This window comes from Plectropomus leopardus, chromosome 4 (assembly GCF_008729295.1).
Source record: "Plectropomus leopardus isolate mb chromosome 4, YSFRI_Pleo_2.0, whole genome shotgun sequence".
In the NCBI taxonomy this organism is placed as follows: Eukaryota; Metazoa; Chordata; class Actinopteri; order Perciformes; family Serranidae; genus Plectropomus; species Plectropomus leopardus.
The window spans coordinates 30,115,394-30,138,101 of NC_056466.1; the positions used below are offsets into that span (position 1 = coordinate 30,115,394).

Genomic DNA, 22,708 nt, shown 5'->3' on the forward strand with positions numbered 1-22,708 from the left:
GCTATAGATGTAACCAACAGTATGAAAAAGTTAATGATGAGTGATAAATACTCACACGCTCTTAAAGTAGCATTGAAAACAGGATTTTTACTTGTAGTCTTTTTTGCTACTTGTACCACTTGCTACTGTAAGTAAATGATCTAATACCAAACCTTTTTGTGACACATATAAAATAACTCTAATCCTTCATCTCCTCATATGAAACACAAAAGGCTCCAAAGCACAGTAAATGCTGCAGATCTCTTGCTCTTGCTGCTCTAAACTAAGTAGTAACTTGGCTCTTACAGTCCCAAAGACACCTCATAAAGTTTTACCAAAAGCAAAAATATGTGGGACGCATTTAGGTCCAGTGTCCTTAAACACCTCTGTGCTGTTCTGTATGTCCAAACACAAGGAAGCCAAACTGCTGCATTATGCCTCCTACCTTGATTAAGTTTAAATTCTGTTTTATTCACATGCCTTAATTCTAAAAACAGCATCCATCTGATGTATTGCAGCATGTTTCCCTGACGTCCCTGACACCTTGCTGCGGTTACACTTACCTACAACAGTCAGTGTTCTCTCTGAGTTACGAGCATTCACACGCACAGTGAGGTAATGGTTTAAATAGAAAAAGTCTAAATGCACTCCTGTAACTGGTCATTTAAAGGTTGTTTGTTGAAACGATATGATGCGTGTGTACTGTGCAAAGTGGAACAAAGCTGGCAGGGACAAAAGAAGGACATGTACAATGGAGATGCTTTGACATGTAAAGCAGCATCTGTTATCCACCCTTCAGTCTAGACTGCATAATACACTTTGGAACAGAGGCTGTCAATGTTTTTTTCAGCCAAGGACCCTTTACAAGACTATGACTCCATCATATGTGTCCCTTGTAATAATTTGACAGACTTTTTTTTTTTTTGAATACTTCTTTATCTTTACTTTCAGTTATGTGAAGCAACTACACAGGTAAAAAGATCAGAAAGAATAAGAAAAAACTGTCAACACAGAATACCCATGACAAGTTTTTTTTTAAAAAGAGGCTCAAGACCCATCTTTTCAATCAGGCTTTTAACTAACTAACTAACTAACTAACTAACTATTTATTTATTTATTTATTCTACTTTTTTTATTTTATCTTATTCCACTGTTTTAGTCTCCCATTTATTTATTTATTTATTAGCGGTTATAATCTTTAAACTATTTTACTGTGCACTTGTATTCTTTGTCTTATTTTACTGTTTTAGTCCCTTATGTTCTTAGCTTTTATGTCTTTACCTTATTTTATTGTGTTAGTTTTTAGCTCCAGTGTTTCCTCATCGGGGCCTACCGGACTGGGAGTTGTCTCTGGTCCACCATTGGGGGTGCTGTACCATGGACTGTTTCGGCCCGGGTGGCTAGAGGGCTCGGCATCTTGGTGCGGGCACTCCTGTCTGTCCGGGTTGGGATGGTCTCTGTGGCTGCGCCCCGGCGGTGCTGGACCGTGACCTCTCTCAGTGAGGTTGGCCCCCAAAGGTAGCTTCTCCCTCGCCTCAGGTCTCAGTGCCTAGCCATGTCTCTCTAGCCATGTCTCTTTAGTAACAGCTGGTGTGTGTTGTTGTATGTGTGCGTGTGTGTGGGTGGTGAGGGGGGGTGTTCGGGTGCCTTTGCGAATATGTGTGGGAATATCTACATGAATGTGTGTGTTTTGTTGCGTACGCATATGTGGGGGTGGGAGGGTCAGGATGTCTGTATTTTTCTTGATTTTCTTTGATGTTTTTCATTTCTGTTATTGTTTTTAATCTCTGTTAGGCACTTTGTGTTACTCTTTGTATGAAAAATGCCATACAAATAAAGATTTGATTGATTTGATTGAAGTAAATCAAGAGAAAAGAGCTAATTTGAAATGTTTTTCAGAACACTCAAATATAAGAATGTGCTAAATAACATGCAGATTCTGATCAGTTTCAATAATATGAAATTTGCCAGATTAGGACATTATGAACTATTTTAGATTTAAAATGAAAATCTTATTAATAGAACTATAAAGCCTTTTTCAAAACAAACAAACAAAAAACAGTTTTATATCTTGTTTTTTTAGATGAATGATTTTGAAAGTTTTTCAGAGACCGCCTGGGAGAGTGCCACAGATCCTTGGGGGTCCACATACCCCACTTTAAGAACCACTGCTTTAGAAGACACTCATCTGTCCTTTAAATATCTTGGTGATTTGTTAAACCCACCAAAGACCCATTTTGTTTTTTTGTTTTTTTCAGAGGGGACAGGGATCTTTTTATCTTTCTTTTGTGTTTTGGTTAGATGTCTGTTCAAACTTTGAACGTTTAGCGCGTATATGGTAACCATTCCCATGCTCAGTTATTTCTCATAAGTTGTTTCAGCAATTTTTTCTTTGATACCATTTGTTACACAGTTTTGGTGCTTGACTACCACTCCAGGATTGAAAAAAAGGTAAAACATCTCTCTAAAATATGCACATTAAGATACAGAGACCTTGGGGAACACTAAAGAAAAATCCATGCTGTGATTTGGTATCAAAAACGTTTGATATTTGGAGATTTTTGGATTGGATGGCAAACTCTTCTGTTCTGTTCTGAAAACTGTTGGAAAAACCACAAGAGTCTTAGCTTTCCACTTAATTCCAAGACTGTTTAGGTACACCAGTATGCAGAAATATACAATAGGTGAAAAAGACACAACTGTACTGCAAGCAGAGATGTGCATAGCCAAACTGTATAGCATGAAGTGGGCATGTCTGTAAAGGAGAGGCTCAGTTTTCAATGAAATATCCAGGCTGAAGAGGTCAAGTTTATGTTTAAAAACAGTTTTCGCCTCTCTAACGTCCTTTGGCAGGATGTCTCAACGGCTCAGGGATAAAAATGAAAAGCTGCCCAAACAAATGTTTCTGTCCTGCTGCACCAAAAAGACAGGCCTCAGGGGAAGTCCCTTTAAAAAAAGAAAAAGAAATTCAAAATCAATACACAAACTGACAGATAACCAATGAAGCGACTTCAAAACATATGTTCTCTCCTTTGGGTCCTGGTGTAGTCCAGACAGGGCCTTTTCATTGGGGGTTAGGTATCCTTTAAAAAAAATAGAACACCAGTACAAATATCAGTAACCTTACAGACGCAGGGATAACAATAAGAAGAAACTTAATTTGACACCTTCTTGTCTACTTAATTCAAAGCAGAAACTTCATTTAAAGTAGAAAAACTGCATTCAGTTGTGTGGAAAGTCACCAGCACGATTTCCAAACAAAATGATTTCCACATGAATATGATTTGAAAGTACTCAGATTATTTTGGGTGGCACCTAAAAACGCAGAACTGCCAACGCCATCAAATAAACCATATTTGACTCAACCTGTTTGTGGCTGCTGCAGTTGTTGGCCAATCAAACAATACAGTTAGTATCTAGAACTAGATACTCAGGTATCGTTTGACTGGTGATGTTTCAATACTACTTGGTGCTGAGTTATTTCAGTCGGTACCGTAAAAGTCTAATGTGCAGGGGTGCGTGATGGCTCAGTGGATAGAGCGTGGGTTCGATTCCAGCCTCGGCCCTCTGCTGCATGTCATCCCCATGTCTCTCTCCCCCTTTCACACTTGTGCTGTCCTATCAATTAAAGGCAAAAACATAAAAAAAAAAAAAAAAAAAAAAACAACTAAAAAAGTCTAGTGTGTAAGATTTAGTGGCATCTAATGGTGAGGTTGCAGTTTGCAAACAACTGAAACATCTCTGGGGTGCCAAGGGTGTACGGAGAACTGGTGTCTGGTGTGAAAATGCAAAAACGTGAATGGCCCTTGTCTTGAGCCAGTGTTTGGTTTGTCCGTTCAGGGCTACTGTAGATACAGCAGGGTGCAGGATATGCTCCATACTTAGATAAATAAAACTGTCTCATACTAAGGTAGCGAAAACACAACGATTTTTAGTTTTAGGTAGTTTAATACAAATGGAAACCTAGTTTTGTTGTGTTTTTGTCTTTTAATTCACCTTTTAACTTGGTTTTTTAGTTTGTCTTTTGATTTTATCTTCTAATTTAACTCTTGACTTATTTTTTTATTCTGTCTTGATCCTGCTTATTATTATCATTATTATCAATGTTCGGTGTCTACTGTCTTTATTTTGTTACTGTTTTTGCCAAGGTTTATTGCCTTGGCTTTGCTTTGCTTGTCAGAGCACTTTGTAAACTGTGCTTTTAAAGGTGCTATATTAAGTTATTATTATTGTATTAGTTATGAATATTATATTCCAAAATTCTGAAACTCAGACCTTTTCATTAAAAAACAGTAGAAGACAAAATGTTACTGACTGCTAAGATCATACACAGCATATTGTTAATCATACCCTATGTTTGCACCTGTGCGTCTAAGTTTTCCAGTTTCTGCTTGACAAACAGGAAGTGTGTAAACCCAGACAACAGCAAATATAAAAGTGTGCATTACTCATTGTCTAGATGAAGTGACTTCCGAGCCAAGATGCAAAAACAAAAAAGAAGTAGAAATGCAGACACGCAGTGGCAATTGTTTTCTTCAAGTGCGTCTCCCCCACGCACCGAAATGCATCCACAAAAATGGACACTGGACCAGACATTGAAATTACATGTCATGCAGTCCAAGACAAATCCCTGACACCAGGAATAACGCTAGACTATATGAAACACGAAGGACACCAAGGTCACCCTGCAGCCTGCAGCAGCACTGAATCTCTCCCTACATGATAGATTGAGCTGTTTGGGGGCCCTCTGAGATATATATACGTGAAGTGATATGTGTGCATAAACTTTCGGTTATCCAGGCAGTATTTAAGTTGCAATATGGTCTAGGACCGAGCTGCAAACTGCAAATACCTTTTTTTTTTTATCAACAACCACAGCTGAGGTCTAAACTGTATCGCACAAACACAAAGCTGCATCCAAACCCGCATGCATAACGCTGTGCATCCAACACATAAAGGGGCTGCTTATATTTAGCCGTATATCTGCTGAAATACATCCAGCCTGGGGCCGTGCATAGAGCCCGCTGGTTAGCATTGGTAAGCCGTGGCCGTGCCTGGATCTGGCCAGGAGCTGGACCGAGATGCATCTGTAAATAGTGACTGACTGCGGTTTTGGTGGGACTCTGCAACACACTAATTAAGCTCTGTCGCGTAACGAGGCTCACTGCTGTTCCGTGTCACTCGATTAGTAGCTTGAGGTTGGCCCAGGCTATAGTTTGGGGTTTGTGGGGGTGGGAGATCACATTTGGGGCAAAGGAGTATAGCAACATAACAGCAATGGAGGAACTTGATGTTGAAGAGGAAACCCTGCAACGGTCTCCCTGATTAAAATTCAATCACATGTGAAGGGTATTTTATAGAGATCAGTAACACCACTGGTTTGGACTCTCAGGGGGTTGATGTATTATTTTTACCCCAGCGATGAGGGGTGAGCGGACGAGAAGGGGATTTACAGGAGTGGTAAACACGACGAGTACAAAAATCATTCGGTTTGACCTCAGAAAATGACTGACAGGGAAATGATGGCACTTTTGTTGAAGAAAGTAGAAGAAAACTACAGTTCAGTTTACCCAAAAGCCAGAGAGAGAAGCTATTTTAAGATCAATTCAGTTGTAAATGTGCCATCTATCTATGGATCATAAGACTTCTTCAGAATTAAAGGTAAAATATTTGTGCGTGTGGACATTTCAGGGGGAATACCCTGAAGTTAATCTGTCTTTCCCTGTGTAACTCTGTTTTTCTTGGGCTGTCTTTGATGTCAAGTGTGGGCCACATGCATACATAGAGGTTAACATACAATACATGCACTGTATGTACAGCTGCATGCCAGAAATGTTTGTGGCTATGTAAGTCAATGCGCGGGTGAATGAGTTTTTGGAGTTTTGGTGCCAGGGCCGCGTGGGTGTTTCGGGGAGCTGTCATGACAAGTGGAAGCGGAAACGGTGACATTTGATTCCCCAGCCAATCAGATGGTCGTGACTGGTCTGACATAGGAGGTGGACTTCAGTATATATTGACCTCGAATTTGGGGAGAGAAGCAGAGCAATCCATCGAAGGAAAGCTTAAGAAGAGCAAGCACTCAAGGAAGCAACTCATTTACAGCAAGAACCTAACTACCAGGCATCATGAAGACTCTGACTCTCCTCGCCATCTGCGCTCTTCTGTCTGTGTGCTGGTCCATGGGAGGTAAGGACAAACTCTGTTGACTTCTATGGCACTGGAACATTGTAAGCATCAACGTGTATATTAAAGTATTACTTTCCGTGACCTTCAGCTGTTGAACCAGAGGTTGTTGTGGACCCTGCTGCCGACACTGCTGCCGCCACTACCGCTGACGCTGCACCTGCCGACCCTGCTGCTGCTGCTGCTGACCCCGCCGCCCCTGATTCATCCTCTTCATCCTCCTCTTCCTCTTCCTCTTCCTCCTCCTCCGAGTCTGATTCGTCCTCCGCATCCGACTCCAACTCTTCCTCAGACTCAGCATCTGATTCTAACTCCTCCTCCTCCTCCTCCTCTTCTTCCTCCTCATCCTCCTCATCCTCCTCATCCTCCTCCTCCTCCTCCTCTTCTTCCTCTTCCTCCTCTGAGTCCTCCGAGTCCTCCTCTGACTCTTCTGAATCTTCTGAATCTAATTCTTCTGAGTCCTCCTCCTCCTCCTCCTCTTCCTCCTCCGAGTCCAACTCCTCCGAATCCGACTCTTCCTCCGATTCTTCCTCTTCTTCTTCATCCTCCTCCTCATCTTCATCAGAGTCAGCCAGTGCTGAGGGTAATCAACATTTTTGCCTCCAGAAAGAAACTTTGCATGCTTTCGGAAATGACAAGTTTGACTGTGAAACAATAAAATTGAAGAAAGTCTGTGATGTTTATAGCCGCAGCGGCTAAGGTGGTGAAGAAGAGAGACTTGGCTTCTGTCCTCCTGAGGAGAAGGAGAGCTGTTCCTGCAGGAGACCTCACCCCTCTGCAGCTGGAGAGGTACAGCTATGTTCTTGAATTGGATAAAACAGACTTAGCAAAAATATTTTTTGCACAGCTATTGTTTGACTCGACATTTGCTGCAATATATTTATTTCGAACATAGGGTCAATTCATCATCTTGCATTTTAGACTGGCGCTAAAAACCCAACTCAGAACAAAAATACGTAATTCAAGTTGAAGAGATTTTACATCCTTTCTTACCTTTTATCTCTCCTTTTTCCATCCAGCCTGAGAGAGGTGTGTGAGCTGAACATTGCCTGCGACGAGATGGCAGACACTGCAGGCATTGTCGCTGCATATATCGCCCACTATGGATCCCTCCCCTTCTAAGTTAAAGACTCCTCTTTCATCCACATGAGAAGTTTTCTCTGTCTTTTTCTTATAGAATGGTGCAACAACTCCCCTGAATACAGACATGGGACAGACAATCAAAAAAAATAAGGGTCCTGCCCCAAATTCTTGCACAAGTGACCAGCTTTAGCGGTCCTGTATGAAATGGCCTCTTCCAGGCTTTCAGAGAGAGGCACATGGAAACACAAGCCTGTGAAGTATGCAGTAGCCCACACTAGATTTAAATTATTCTTCACGTCTGACGTATAATGCAATGAATGGTGCTACAATGCAGATGTATTGTATGTTAATGTATTGATGTTGTTACTGTATGTTGTACTTTAGCCTTACTTTTACTAGAAGTAGTAGTTCTAGTGAGTAGTGGATGTAGTAATGAGGTACTGTAGTTCTAGTAGTTTAGTGGTCGTAGTGTACAGTGTGTTTAAAATGCACAACAGTCTGTAATCTGTAATGACTGTAACCACAAATTGCCTCTGGGTTTAAAAATAATAAATTATTTTGTTTTGTCCAATTGTTGTTTTGTTTTTAATGACTAAAATGTTTTATGGTAGCTGACGTAAGGAATGACATCATCATTACCTTTTCGAAATGCACAATACAAACAGCATCTTCCTCGTTTTTTACCTCTCCTTCAGTCAGCATTTATGCTGTTCTCATATTTGCCACTAGATGACAGTGTTGATCAGTCAAACGGGTTGTATCTTCTCAAGGTTTCAGTCCACCAATCTGGACTGTATCTATAGAGAATATATGAAAACGCTTCAGCCCTCCGAAAGAATATAATATAATAATAACCAAATTACAGTGCTAACAGAAATTTATTGTTGATATATGCTTACTTAAAACTTGACAGAGTACCCCCAAACTTAAAAGTATTATGGTTACGGAAATGTTGCCATTGCATCTAAGACCAAAAGGAATAATTGGAAAAAAATATTAAGCTTTGGAGCAAATTTCATTTAGTTTTGCAGGGAAACTACAAGTACCCCAGTCAGCCAAAGTTATCTGGCTAATCAATGGGCAAAAAATGACTGATGAAAAAATAAAGGTCGTTACACCAGGGAGCTTCCCCTAAAAGGATTTTATTCTGTGAAAAATAAGTGACGTTTCAAGTGTTTTTATCTCAAAACGTCACTTATTTTTGACGCACCAGAATTGGGCCAATAGTTTCAGCTGAACAACGCCTGTTGTCATAAAAATGACCTGGCTCAGCCTTGGCCCAAGCTCAGTAGGCAGGAGGAAATAAATCGGGCGACTTCTGTTTGCCCGACTCAGCTGAGACTGAATGACACCCAAGAATCAGCCAAATAAGCTGGACCAATCTGACTGCCGACACTGCGGTCAAGTATCATTCTCTCACTTCATTTGATCACTTAAACTAAATGTTGGAGACTTAAATATAGGGTACGCCTCAAAGATGCCTAATAATGAAAACGGTTACAGCTTGATGCGATAATATTATCAGCGCGTAAGCCTCATCAGCAGGTGTGCCCTCTGCTCAATCACTGATTGTGATGTTATACAGTAGCAATGACACACCCTGTCATGCACTGAGATACCATGACTCTGTGGGTGGGTTCACTGTTTTATCATTAACAGGGTAAGACCATGCTCCTGATTTTTGAACAAGAGTCCAGGAGCTTATTACACCTGCTTTCCTCTGTAGTTCAACAATCGGCCTGCTTATAATAAATGTTTTCCAAGTGGATATTTATGTATTACTTGATCACTAAAGTAAAACAGATGCACCAGACAAACTAGTTCCCCTGAAATTAGTGTGCACTTAAATAATTACAGCAAGTAAGCAGTGTAATTGGCAAAACTAACTGACAAACTAACATCATGCCAATAAATGATAGACAGGTAGAGTGAAGAGCATACAGGTCAAGTGCGAAACACATCTGACCTGAAATTTGACAAATTACTTTTTTATTAATGATGTATATTGAGAAGGTCTTGAAAGTGCAGTATGTAACTCTGGAGAAACATAGTTGAGTGTTGAGTCGCATTGTGAAATACTGAGGCTTTTGGTTAGGGGTTCAGTGGGACTTAACTACTGGCCAAACAAACCACTCTTTTCAAATCTTAATCTGTAAAGTCACTTGTAAATACAGGTGTTAAATAAATGTGGTGGAGTAAAAAGTACAATATTTCTGAAATGCAGTGGAGTTGGAGTATAAAGTTTCATTTAAAGGGAAAGCACCTAAAATAAGAATTCTGATATGTTATTTCCATGGCTTAGGAACGCTAAATCAATAAATGTGAACTTGAGCTACTCTCTCTTTAAGCCAGAAACCAGAGAAGTAAGTCTCAAATTTGCAATGTCATAGGGTATAAAGTCTGAAGTTGCTCCATAGACAATGAATTAATTAGATGACTAATTTCGTAGTCTCACCAAGTATATATTTCTAATACCCAAATAAGCTATGTTATATTGTACTGTTCTCAGTTCTGAAATAAAAATTGTTCCTATATACTCAAAACATCCCCATCTTAGTGTTATCTAGAACATCTTTACCAATTCATTTTCTGTAGAGGCACTCCAGGCTATAAGCCTTATGACATCACAAATTTAAGTTTTAGCTCTTTTAGCTTTTTGGATTTAAATAGAGTTTTTGAGATTTACTAAAGTTTTTGGACTGTCTTAGACTATAGGAATAATATGTATGCATTTTGAAAATGTTCATAGTTTCCCTTTAATACGCTCAGTTGCCAGTTTAGTAGGTACACCAAACTAAAAACCTATGCAGTCTAATACAGCAGCCTTGTATTACATCCTAACTTCATGGAGGTTACAATGTTCTGAGGTAATTTGTGATGCTGTCGAACTGTTGTTTTATACAAAGAAGTGTCTGTTATTTGAGTATACGGACAAAATAATAGAAACGCCTACAATTAAAAAGCACCACAAATGACAGCCTCCAAAATCACCAGGAAGTTAAATAAACACCATTTACTTATTTATTTTGGGGCAGCAGTGCACATTAATGAAAATGGGTGCAGTTCCCTGTTAAACTGACATACTCAAGTGAAGTATAAGTACATTTAAAGTATACCACTACTCTGCATTTCAGAGTGAAGTACTGTGCTTGAAGTACAGTACTTGAATAAATGTACATATACTTTGATTGAGTGTCAGTTTGCCATGTGGAAAGTGTCTCGTGGTTGTCCGTGTGCTTTGCTTGCGCGCCCTCCATATTGACATATTGATAATCCATCTCCTGTTGTTTGCACATGGTTTAGTGACATGTGACCATATAGCGGTCAGCACAACTGTTTCCTGGACACTGGCTGTGTTTCCCCTGATCTACTCCCTTTTATCATAATTGTTCATTCCCAACATGCTTTACTCAGAAAATATTCAGATAACCGAGATAGAAGGGCAATAAATTGTCTCTTATCGTACCCATTAGACAGAGTCAGATAATAGCTCTGCTAATGAAGGTACATTTAAAATGATGAGTCTGGGGTTTTTTTGTCAGGTGAGCAGAAAAAAAACATAATCTTTCTATAAGGTATTATTTTCAATTTTTTTATTTTTAAATGTTTACATAGGTATTACAGTGACACAATGTACAACTCAACATTAAGCATTCAAAGTTAAAAACATTTAGTCAGATGCACATTCATCAAATTTCAAAATTCATATTCCTTGAATACAATTATCCGTCTCAATTATAAAATATTTTTTACACCTTAAAACGATGTGGTAAGGATCTCAATGTGTCTTTTATACACAGTGTTCAATGTAAAAAACAACTAAATGCGCAAAAGATGAAATCTGATAGAATTGTGGAAACATAATCAACATTTTCTCCAGTCAGTATCATATTAAACCTGCTCTCTGCCTTGAAGGTTTTTTGCAGATGTGATCCTGATCGACTGAATCTACTGTATATTAGTGAACAAAGGCCATGGCATCCTCAGGGTTTTTTTACACTTGAACAACATAGAGAATATAGTACAACCTCTGCATTGCACACAGTTTGTATTTCATCACTTTATGAACCTCATTAAAACATAAAATCCAATAACCATATGTGGAAAATTTTAAATTTTATGCTATCTAAGTGACAATTTGTTTAGCTGATTAGAGGAAAATCCCATTAAAATAACAGATATAACAAAAAAATGATCAAACAAAGAGGCATTAACAGTGAAGCCAAAGTCTGATTATTCCTGCGTGTAAAACTCTGTGTCCAACAAGACTAAGGGCACTATTTATCTATCTATTAACAATCTATAGTGCATGGTCTAAAGTGCATTTGTGGCATGTCCACCTCCATTTTTACTTAACTGGTGCATAAACAAGGTGCAAAGTAAGGCAATTAGTCTTTAATTAATCATAGGTGTGTTTTGCGCATGACTGTAACGATAAATTTGACAGGGGAAACAGAACTTAACTTTTAGCTTCTGTAATAATTAATGAAGTTGATCTGCTCCTTGTGTATAAATGTGCAGAGTCTCTCTTAATGGAGAGTTAGACAGCTGCTCCGCTCTGCTCTCTGCTATGTTCACACTGAACAGAATGTAGGTGTCCCTGTTTTTGTAAGTAGAGTACACGCAAAATTGTGTGCCCTTTAAACAGCAGGAAAATACTGCGCCATTTTGACTTCTGATCAGGTTTCTGTTGCCAACAATGCGCTTGATTACACCTCATTTTAAGACCTACACGCCCATGAGTGCATAGATGGGCATAAGTGATGGTGGTTACACAACATGAGAAACTAGTAATTACAAATGCGCTATGCTGTGTGTAAGAGATGGCCCTAAGAGTCTACAGCCATGCTATGAGATACATGCTATCGTTAGCATGCTAACATACGCACATTGACAATGCAGATGTTTACCAGGCATAATGTTTACTATCTTCCTAGTTTCCAACATTAGCATGCTATAATTTTCTAATTAGTCATGATGAACAGTATATTATTAAATATGCTACATTTGTGCACAAAATTATTTGTCACCACAGTGGAGCTCATAAAGTCTTTGTGCTGAGCAATAAAAAGAAAATTAAAAAAATAAGTAGACTAGTTAAAAATACTTTAAAGTATTTGCTAATTGGGTAAATACACCATTGCACTGGGTAAAAACTTCTTTCATCATGATGAACTGAGGCACTGTAGTTTGTTATTACTCAGTCCAACAAAGTTGCTGCTGCAGTGAGATATTCACAAGAACAGTTGTAATCCACAGCTAAAAATAATGCCCAACAAATCTACCATTTCCTTCTGTTTGAGTAATGTTTATTATAAACTACAGCGCCCAGCTGCTTTAGGAAATTATTTTGCCTTTTTAAAAACGAAACCACATTTTTTTCAGCTATTTCTAACATTTATGTCCTCACCAGGAGCCAAATGTCTCGAGACTGAAAGCCAAAGAGAAGGTGTGGAAACTCAGAAAGTACTAAAAAAAAATGACTGATGCATTGTGGGATTTGTTGACAATGAGAACACAAAAAAAGAATATTGCCAGCCTTATCCTTAAAAGGTCACTCCAGTTAACACAGTGTATTTCTTTGTCTGGCTTGTGGTACGCTGAGAGTCGGAATTCCACACATAACCATTTCCCATCTTACAGTAAGAGTAATAACTTAAATATCATGGAAATTTGAGATTATTGCCAAAATGGGGCTGGTCTTTGTGCCATGACCAATGCATTATTTTGCCTCATACACAAATAGTCCCACGCGTATAAAATCTTAAATCCGGGTAATTTTCAGAATCTTCAGCTCTAAATTGATTTCATTTTCCACCTCCTTCTCTGCACTCATTGCAGGGTTATCATACACTGCAGTGTGTGATTTCTTGTTATTTTCCACAGACTCTTTGTCTCTGTGTTCCTTGTTGTCAGCAGCAAGCTGGCAACATTTGCAGCAGCAACAGCATTTGGCGGTAATCACACCAACTACTTTGTCCCATGGAGCCAAGGAGTGGGCCCAAAGGGGGAGGAAATCCCAGGATTGCAGTGCTGCAGGCAGACACCCGGGTTTCCGTTTCTGCAATACGTTTATCACCACGATGATGATCAACATGACAATTAAAGGTACTCCAACACCCACCAGTACCTGCCAGCCAGCCAGTGACAGGCTGAAGACGAAGAGTGGTAAAACGAAGAAGCAGCAGATGATGTAGACGGCAGCGAACCAGCGATAGGAGGCGGTGATGTTTCCCAGGCCTTTAGCCAGCCGGATAGGGATGCGGGTGAAGGGGATTGGATACCACAGAATGATGCCAGAGATGTTGAAAAGGAAGTGCACAAGGGCAATCTGGAGACAACATCAAAAAATTTTATTGATATGATTCAGTCATTTTTTTCCTCTCAAAAATTAAAAAAAAGGAACTCTTTTACATATGAAAACATTTACTTAACATTTTACTTTACATGTTGGTAATCTCAGAACAAGTAAGAACTATGTATGCTGTATTTTGCTCTAAGTAATTATAAGTATCAGGACAGGATTTATTTTAAAAAATCAAAACTTTATTCTATTCACAAAAACATAAATTGTTTCTAAGAGTGCAATACTTTCCAATAAACAGTTACATCCCCTAATTAGAAATAATAATAATAAAGGAGATTTCCCTGTACTTCTTACCAAAATGCCATTTTCAGGAAACCACCTCATTTTTTAAATATCTTCTAGATTTCGCAATTATTGATATCCCTCATGTGCCATACCTTTCAAAAAGTATCAGTTCAAAATTGGTAATTTGGATTTTGTTAGTTCTTAATGTGAATGCAAATATAAGACATATTTTCAATGAAAATAAATACATTTAGAATGACATTTATAAAGTAAAGTTCCTGCCAATATAGTCATCCCACAAGTTTGCACCTTTTGTGTGAAAGTAAATGACTGACCTGCAGAGAATTAGCTAGTGTGTCTCCAGGACTAGCCATAGCTGCCAGGATGGCTGTGGTGGTTGTTCCAATATTTGAACCCAGAGATAACGGGTATGCTCTCTCTATGCTGATGACACCAATACCTATACAAACAAACAGGACACAAAATAAAATACATATTTTTACACCATCTCTTTGTCTACCATCACATCCTTTGGCCCTCCTATATTAACAGAAAGTCAGTTACATTTCTAAACCTCAATTTTTGCTAATTTGAGTTTAAAAACAAAAACAACAACAAAAAAAAACCCCATCCAAATAAAATATGTGTGCTCCCTTGACCACTGTAGTGTAGTCAACCTATCTTTGTTAAAGAGACAGTGTTTGTATATCGTTTTACTTCCTAAGATGTCACAGAGAGAAGAACAACAGAGGCTACAGTAACCTTAAGAAAAGAAGAATCAGATTGTCTATTTACTTGAATTTCATGAACATTGATTTTTAAAATGACTGAAATGGATGGATGGATGGATGGATGGTTGAATGGATGATGACCTCACCAACAAGTGGAGTAATAGCAGAAGTGAAAACCGAACTGCTCTGCACAATGAAGGTCATTCCAGCTCCGACTAAAATGGCAATGTAACCTGTGACCCAGCCAAATGGAAATGGGAAATCTGTACACACAAACAAACACACAACATTCATGTATCACTAACCAACACTATCACATTTAATTTATTCATACAGTGTGCAGTGCTGCTCACCAGTGTTAAGGATCTTCTTGATGACTGCAGCCACCTGTCCCTTCAGCATGGAGTTGAGCAGCTTGACGATCAGGATGAGGCACGAGCAGAGCACCAGCAGAGAAAGAGCCAGCAGGATGAGACCCACCGCCAGGTCAGGCAGATTCACATTCACAAAGAGATGCGTACCTGTGAACACAGAAGAAAACACATAAGGAAGTTCTACAGAAATGACTCAAGCGGGCGATGTCCTTTATCCTTCATGATTTAAAACTGCGTCAATTTATTTTTTTCTGGCCACTTGGGGGCAGAAGAACTCCGGAACAACCTAACAAAAATTACATTCACCTCATAAAAAAAGGTATGATTGTATGTGTATTGTGTTCTTTTTTTTGTTGCTAAAAGCAGCAGTCTTCTGCTCTTGAAAATTAGATCAAAAAAAAAAAAAAAGTATATATTCTGTGAAAACTGGTCTTACATTTCTTGATATTGTGCGTGTCAGAAATGTTCTTCAGTGTGAAGGTGTAGTTGCCATCGACCCAGCACAGAGACGGAGACGTGCAGTTTTCTGGACCAGGAACTGTGACATTCATTAAGGTCTGAAACACAAAGACAGTTGACAAAAAGGTTTTTATCTGGATGTTTCTGAATATTTGGTTTGCTGCTGACTTTGTTCTTACTGTGTTGGTGAAGGTTTGGCACCATTTCTTGATGAGACTTTTGTTCCTAGCTTCTGGGTCCCCGGTGGCAATCCCACTGATGACAGACTGATCCAACTAAGTCAGAGGGGAAAAGAACAGAAATGTGAAACTATGAAGAAGATAATAATGCTACGAGGCAGCTTATCTCTCTGATAAGCTTGTCATTTCTTTAAAGGGGACCTATCATGTTTTTCCTTATTTTCTGTCATATATAAAATGTTAGTGTTGGATGTTCATATCAAACAGGACGAGAGTTTCAAATAATGAGCTGAACATGTAAAAGTAATCCCTGCGAGCAAAAACCACAGGCGTCTGTTTCCATTATTTTTGCTACTTTTGAGGCAAACAAGAGTTTTCTTATTAACAAACAAAAGTTATGTTTACATGGTGTGCATCCTCAAGGTCTTACAAATATTGAGTGCATGTCCTTCCTCACAAAAAAAATTGCAAAGCTTAGTTTTGGACATTTTAAATTCATTTTTAATTGCAAGCAAAAAACTTGCTTTTCGGATTTGAACAATACCAATAATTAGCTAAAAAAAAAAAAAAAAAATGAAAACCCCATAATCAGAAATTATGTTTGACCTGTATAATTGACTCAGTGAGGACATCAGTGATCACATTTAACAGGTCCGGAGCCTCTCCACTTTCAATTTTGAAGGAGTCGATGATGAGCTTGGTGACGACGTACAAATAACCAGTGGCAACTTCCAGAGGCAGCAGCACCAGCACAGAGAGCCAGTTGAAGAAGTCGTGCACTGTGGCCCCTGCAAAAGCCCTGTGGACATTGTAAAAGGAAGAAATATGCAAGTAAATATTTTGAGCCACACATTTTTGTTGTCCAGGAAAAGACTCATTGCCACAAACCTTAAAAAGGCTGAGATGTGTTACTTAAATGCTGAACTCACTGCATATTCTCATGCATCTGTTGTAGGAGTTTGTTACCATTGTATAAATAAAAGAATTTCAGTGTCTATTTTTAACAGGTCAGTTTGTTTACTTCAATGATAACAGATCATTCATCAGGGTCATTCATTTTGTTGCATGTGAATGTAACATTGTGCCCAGATTATCTCTGCGTATTCCTGCAGTTCACAGCACATCACAGTGTTCCTGAGATGTCTTGTGGGTCCTCTGAACTGCAGTGAAAGGGAGTCACAGGAAGCAATCTATCAAATACAAACCTGCGGAAGGTGCTGCGGTCACCAGCCTGCGTCATGGCAACCAGTGTGTTGGTGACAGAGGTGCCGATGTTGGTGCCCATGATGATCGGAACAGCCAGCTGGACGGTGAGCACTGCCAAAGCAACACATGTCTCCTTGATCATCAGTCCTCCACACTTCTAACTTCATTATCATTCATATATACATATTTTGCATGTGTGTGGATGTGTGTCTGTGTGTGTACGTGTGTATGTAGGCCCACTCACGTCCAGAGGAGACCATGCTGACAACTATGGAGGAGGAAGTGGACGAACTCTGGACCAGCAGGGTGACCAGAACGCCAATGACCAGGCCAGCAAGCGGGTTGGACAGAACTGTGTTGTCCTGAAAGATGTCACCTGCAGCTTTACCTGGATGAAGTGAATACAGAAACATGTGCTTTGTTTTGTTTTCATTGTCAAATTCAAGGTGTATATTTGTCTTTTTTTAGGACAACCAGCCAGTTTGAAGAACAATGAATCCCCTAACACATTTGTAAGTAGATACCTAACACATCAAAACAGCATTGTTGTGGAACTTAAAATGTAAACTGTACCAGTATGAATATATGCACATCAGATCATTAATCACATTAACTCTAAAATCTGAATTCAAAGTACAGTCTATCAGCGTGCGATTCCTCAACTCACATATTTCTTTTTAGCTAGGCTGTATACTTAAACGCCATAACAGAATCCATTTAATTTAGTTATGGCTTTTGGTTTTAGTGTGGCACCATAAGATTTTCAGTGGCCCCATCTGGCCACCCCGATGACAAATTCCTAGGGACGCCACAATCATTAATGTTATTAGAAACAACTCCCACTTTGACAAGTCAAAATGTCTGCTGTCAAAAAGGCCTTTAGCATGCAAGTTTATGTGGCTCCAGACAAGTGTTAGTTAGTGTGTTTACCTCCAACAAGCTGGAAAGCGGAGCTGAGGATGTCGAGAGAGCAGATGAACATGTAGAGGAAACCCAACAGCAGGGCCAGCTTTGCAACTGACACCAACACTCTCAACACCTTCCCTTTGGTATCCAGAGCTGGGACAGAGACAAGATATGAGTGGGATTAGACGCAGAATAAAAAGGGGAGGACATTTTTAATTTTTTTTTTTTTTTTTTTTTTTTACAGATTCATCCATTTCCATTTTGGGCCTTTTTTTGTGGCAGACAATTTCATATGTTATAACAGGGAAACACAAGTGTGATTAATAGAAACAATGGCTTCCTTCTATTTAAGAGTGGCTAATTAGTGAGCCAGTGTGCAAAGTAGTGGGATCCTGCAATTGGTAAACCTAAATGGACTGCAGTCTTTATTAATATAAGTAATCACACACATGATTTTCTTGCGATCACTCCAAAATCTCAGCTGTATAAATATGCATATTGCACAGCCCACAGAGTTGAGTCATATGAAACAGATCTGTGCCTGCAGTATGTTGGTAGCTCAGCTGTCTGTATGGCTGCTGTCTTCATCACATCCACTATTATTAATGATCTCTATGCTTTTTAAATAATTTGATCAAATGTAATTATTAGATTTATTGTCCATCTAAAGAGGTAAAGGAGGAAAGTAATGTCATTGTCAGACGTTTTGATTTTTTATTGTTAAATGACATTGGATCAAAGCATATTAATTGTGTTGTTTTTTTTTTACACTGAAAAATAATCATTTTTGTGTCACATTGAAATGCTTTCTCAAGGAAGTTATCTAAATTATTTACAAAAATATAAAATACTTTCCATCCAGACTTACTTATACTGTAGGGGAGAACAGGTTCAGCTGAGACACTTTTGTATTGATATGATATAACTTTCCATTTCTCACAGACTTCTTGAACAGTAATAAAAAATAATTTCATCCATGAGTAGATACTGGTATCTGCTAACAATTTATCATTTTTTAGAGACCAACCAATTTTAATTGCAAATGTTGTAGTCCAAATTAAAACAACTTTCATTTAAAATGTCACTTATTCACTAATGTCTTTTGATACATAAACATTTGCAAAAAGATTATGCTTTCATAAATTACTGGCATATGGAATTAGACATACTAAAGGATGCCTAGGAATCCTAGGAAGAAATACTAAGAATACTTCTAAGGTCTCAAATTTGTGGTTGAAAATGAAGAAGTGGTATGAGTACAGTGACTGGCATGGTTGCTGTCTAACCTCTAAAAACGCACTGTCCCAGCTGACCCCACTCTCCCCTATATATAATATAAATGTATTAATATGTAATGTACAGCAATCTACAGCAAGGAAAAAAACAAACAGCCGTAGCTCCTGTGGGGTTATGCAACAGCGTTATGTGGACACTTGACAGTAGGCTGTATGTAATCCATCATAGCCTGTGCTTCTCTTACTGACTTTTCATATCTAATCAGGACACGCGCGTTTCTGTAAAATACAAGGATAAGACAACACTTGCTCAAGTAATAATGTTGCAAGTCTTTACCTGACCAGGGGACCCCTGTGTCCTTCAGCTCTGGCAGGTCCCATGGGTCTGTGTCCTCCCCCTCAATCAAAGCCAGAGTGGAGTGTGCAGGGCTCGCTTTGACCTCTAAGACAGACAACAAGCCTTCATACATTCACTGTCCTTTATTGGTATAACTATATACTATATTATATGTAACTGTTATTTGAAAGAATCAATAACCTTCTGTTGCAGGACATATTATATGAAACATACCTTTACTCATATTTCCATGCCTTTCATTGTGGTCTTCCTTACAATTTTGAGCAGCCATTGGCTAAAAAAAAGGAAAAAAGAAAGAGAGTAAAAACATTATATAAGGATTTAACTCCACAATACTATAAACTTACTGTGCAAACATTTGTTTTGTCAATTTTTAAAGGTCACAGAGGATTCTGTCCAGGACCTGTCTGTAAGTAAAATCTTTCTGTATAAAGTGATTACAATTTGACAGCTATAAGTTGTATATGATCATTGTTAGTGGTTGGCTGAATAATAAAATCAGCATTAAAGTTTGACTGTCAGGGCATCAGGTTTGGGAATCTCTCTCTCTCTCTCTCTCTCTCTCACACACACACACACAGACACACAGAAACACACACACTTTTCCTCACATGCCAGGGTATTGATCTTATCATCACATGGTGCAGCTGCAGTAAAATTCCATTCACACAACAGTATGACACAGAATAATGAAAGCGACCAGTCTAAATCGATTAAAAGTGTATTACACTTGGACTGAGATATGTTTAATAAGTTTGATATTTGAATAGTTTATAAAGTATTGATACAGTTCTCTTGCATATGTAATATTAAAATACATATTATTCTCTTGTATGTATGATTTACCGAAGCCCTTTCTTCCTGTAATGACGTATGTTGATAATAGTATCATTACACAGTTTTAATGAACAATAATTTCATGTTTCAATTCCAAATTAACAAATGATGATAATAATATAATAATAATAATAATAATAATAATAATAATAATAATAATAATAATAATAATAATAATAATAATAAATAGTAATAATAGTAATAATAAGAATCATCATCAATATCATCATCATCATAATAATAATACATATTTTGTCTCTACCAGTCTGTCATGTCATTGGTTTTGATCTAAGTAAAATAAAATTATATATATATATATATATATATATATATATATATATACATATATATATGAATTGGTAATTCAGAATAATAACAACACAAATAATTACATCATATACAAATCTTTAAAAAAAAAAAAGAAATTGGTGTATCTGTTAGGGTATCTTTTAATTATAAACTTAATAATAGCAGTTAGTTAGTTCTTTGTTTAATGTACCCAGGCATATGGGCTTTATATTTAATTTTTTAAAACTTATCTTATAATTATTCACAAACAAACAAAAAAAAAAGTTACAAAGCTCTTTATGTGACAGCCGTAATAAAGCGTGCAGATCGATTGAAGCCATGTTTGTCCTTACCTGTGGCAGGCGCAGTGAGTCCATGCTTCCTCTGTGTGTGCTGAGCTCACCTGGGGTTCAGGTTTACAAATGCTTCCTCCACGGGGGCGGGAGGAGGGTCCGTGGAGGGCAGAGGAGAGTGTGATGTGCAGCGTTCACATCATCGCAGACACCTTCGTGTCATAGATAAGCTGAACACACCTTGCAAACCTTGACTGGTCTTACCTGAAACAGTTTTAATCTCTCTGCAACTTGTGCAATCCACATCACATGGTACCTGATAAGTCTTGAGTTGGTGGTATCTACCTTCACCTACACCTACACCTACACCTACACCTGCTATCTCTGTGAATACCTTACCGGTTTTACGCCATATAAGATAATAATGTTTGTTCTTCCATTTTGCAAATGTGTCCATCCATGTGAAATAGAAACTCCTGCAGAGAAATGCCTGTATTGTTGTAACAAAAGCACTCTGCAGCCCTCAGAGTGATGATAGCTCCAGCTGGTGAACCCATGGGAGATGAGTGGCAGAGAGAATGGCTCCCCTAGCAAAGGTTTATCCCACTAACAGATAGACCACATGGAGGTGGGGGGGCGGGTTGCCGGATGTGCACTGTGTGCTACAGTGTGTGTGGGGATGTTCTATTTTTGGCACACAATGAGACTTTTTGTAGCAATCTATTGATTCTCTTAATACAGCTACCCATTGTTCAATACTTCAACATATCAATGAGGCCTATGAAAGTGTAGCTGATAGCTGAGAGAACTTAGAGGAGAGAAAGTCAGCCTGGGCCACATGGAGGCATTGAGTTTCCATGGAAGTTGTGACCTTACAATGTTAGGTGAGGACACCCTCTTTTACAACCTCTATCTGTCTTTCTGTCAGGGTTCACCCACTGACAGTCATCAGCACTGCACTTTTACATCTGCATCTACAAGTGCACTTTGTAAAACACTATTTATCCAGGGCAAGTCCTGATAAAAAAGCAACCCCCATGCTTAATGTCTATCTTAAACGGGGACACCACCTAAATTAATAAGTCCTATATGTTTTCTCAATATTCTAGAAAAGTTCAATCAGTATTTGTGAACATGGGCTCCTCTCTCAAAGCCAGAAACCAGATAAGTAAGTCTCAAACTTACCATGTCATGAGATATAAAGTCTGGAGCTGCTCCATAGACTCCATAGATTGTGGACCCATAAAATTAAGCTCTAGCTGAACCCAAATGAGCTTTATTCTATTGTTGTGTTCCCAGTTATGAAATATAAAATGTTCCCATATAGACCGAATCCCACACTGTCACACTAACAACAACAACAGTCACTTTCCAGTTGACAGCTGGCAGTTAATTACAATTGTGGAAATATGTGAAATTGGCAAAGTTGTTGTCATTTTGAGCTGTAACTGTAAATTTTAAGATACCTAGTTAAACACGGTGATCAGACCTGTCCGATGTTTCTTTTATGCTTTTTTTTTTTTTTAGCATGACCTTGGTTGCTTTGTTAGCATCTTTGACAAACTGGCATGGAAGCTTAGCAATGTAGTGTGTAGACGGGGCTGGAGTAAAATGTATTTTAGTTACCTATAAAAATTAATATCAATGTAAGTTTACACTGTATTTGAATATTTGCTCAGTTTTACCTTACACATTAACCAATAGTGCTATGGCAGACCTGAATCTCCAGTGTTCTGCAAAGATAAATGACTGTTTTTGTGGATGGATTCTGGTGGCTTTTCAGTCCTTGTCTAAAAAGGCTGTCTAACGGCAAGGTCAAGTGGTGAAAATATTATAGATATAGGTTAACATACACACATATTGGCCAATACTATTTTTTGGGGGGTGGGCCTTTTTAGGTGGCAGGCTTTGCTCACTGCAGTTTTATTTAAAATACATGACACACTGATTTTGTTATTGTAAATAAACATTGTGATTTAGGCTATACTCAGAACATCCCCTTGGT

The 22,708-nt window shown here is 38.4% G+C and overlaps 2 protein-coding genes across 2 annotated transcripts; one reads left to right on the forward strand and one right to left on the reverse strand.

The window, feature by feature from the left end:
- Positions 1-6,034: 6,034 nt before the first annotated feature.
- bglapl (bone gamma-carboxyglutamate (gla) protein, like) lies at positions 6,035-7,816 on the forward strand. The gene is made up of 4 exons (XM_042485829.1): positions 6,035-6,165; positions 6,254-6,745; positions 6,849-6,951; positions 7,182-7,816. The coding sequence occupies exons 1-4, from the start codon at positions 6,105-6,107 to the stop codon at positions 7,282-7,284; spliced, it is 759 nt and encodes a 252-aa protein (XP_042341763.1). The 5' UTR covers positions 6,035-6,104; the 3' UTR covers positions 7,285-7,816.
- Positions 7,817-13,009: 5,193 nt separating this feature from the next.
- slc34a2a (solute carrier family 34 member 2a) lies at positions 13,010-20,787 on the reverse strand. Its single transcript, XM_042485518.1, has 13 exons — positions 20,764-20,787; positions 19,499-19,559; positions 19,265-19,369; positions 17,717-17,845; positions 17,031-17,174; positions 16,786-16,897; positions 16,187-16,379; positions 15,581-15,676; positions 15,379-15,499; positions 14,922-15,089; positions 14,715-14,831; positions 14,173-14,297; positions 13,010-13,576 (listed from the first exon to the last, which is right to left on the reverse strand). The coding sequence occupies exons 1-13, from the start codon at positions 20,785-20,787 to the stop codon at positions 13,010-13,012; spliced, it is 1,962 nt and encodes a 653-aa protein (XP_042341452.1).
- Positions 20,788-22,708: the final 1,921 nt, after the last annotated feature.

Coding starts and splice junctions, on each gene's coding strand:
- bglapl (XM_042485829.1), top strand. CDS start 6,105: ATGAAGACTCTGACTCTCCTCGCCATCTGCGCTCTTCTGTCTGTGTGC. Junction 6,746..6,848: donor AGAGTCAGCCAGTGCTGAGG/GTAATCAACATT, acceptor TGATGTTTATAG/CCGCAGCGGCTAAGGTGGTG. Junction 6,952..7,181: donor ACCCCTCTGCAGCTGGAGAG/GTACAGCTATGT, acceptor TTTTCCATCCAG/CCTGAGAGAGGTGTGTGAGC.
- slc34a2a (XM_042485518.1), bottom strand. CDS start 20,787: ATGGACTCACTGCGCCTGCCACAG. Junction 15,677..16,186: donor TCACTGAGTCAATTATACAG/GTCAAACATAAT, acceptor CCTCTGACTTAG/TTGGATCAGTCTGTCATCAG. Junction 13,577..14,172: donor CACTAGCTAATTCTCTGCAG/GTCAGTCATTTA, acceptor TGTTGTCTCCAG/ATTGCCCTTGTGCACTTCCT.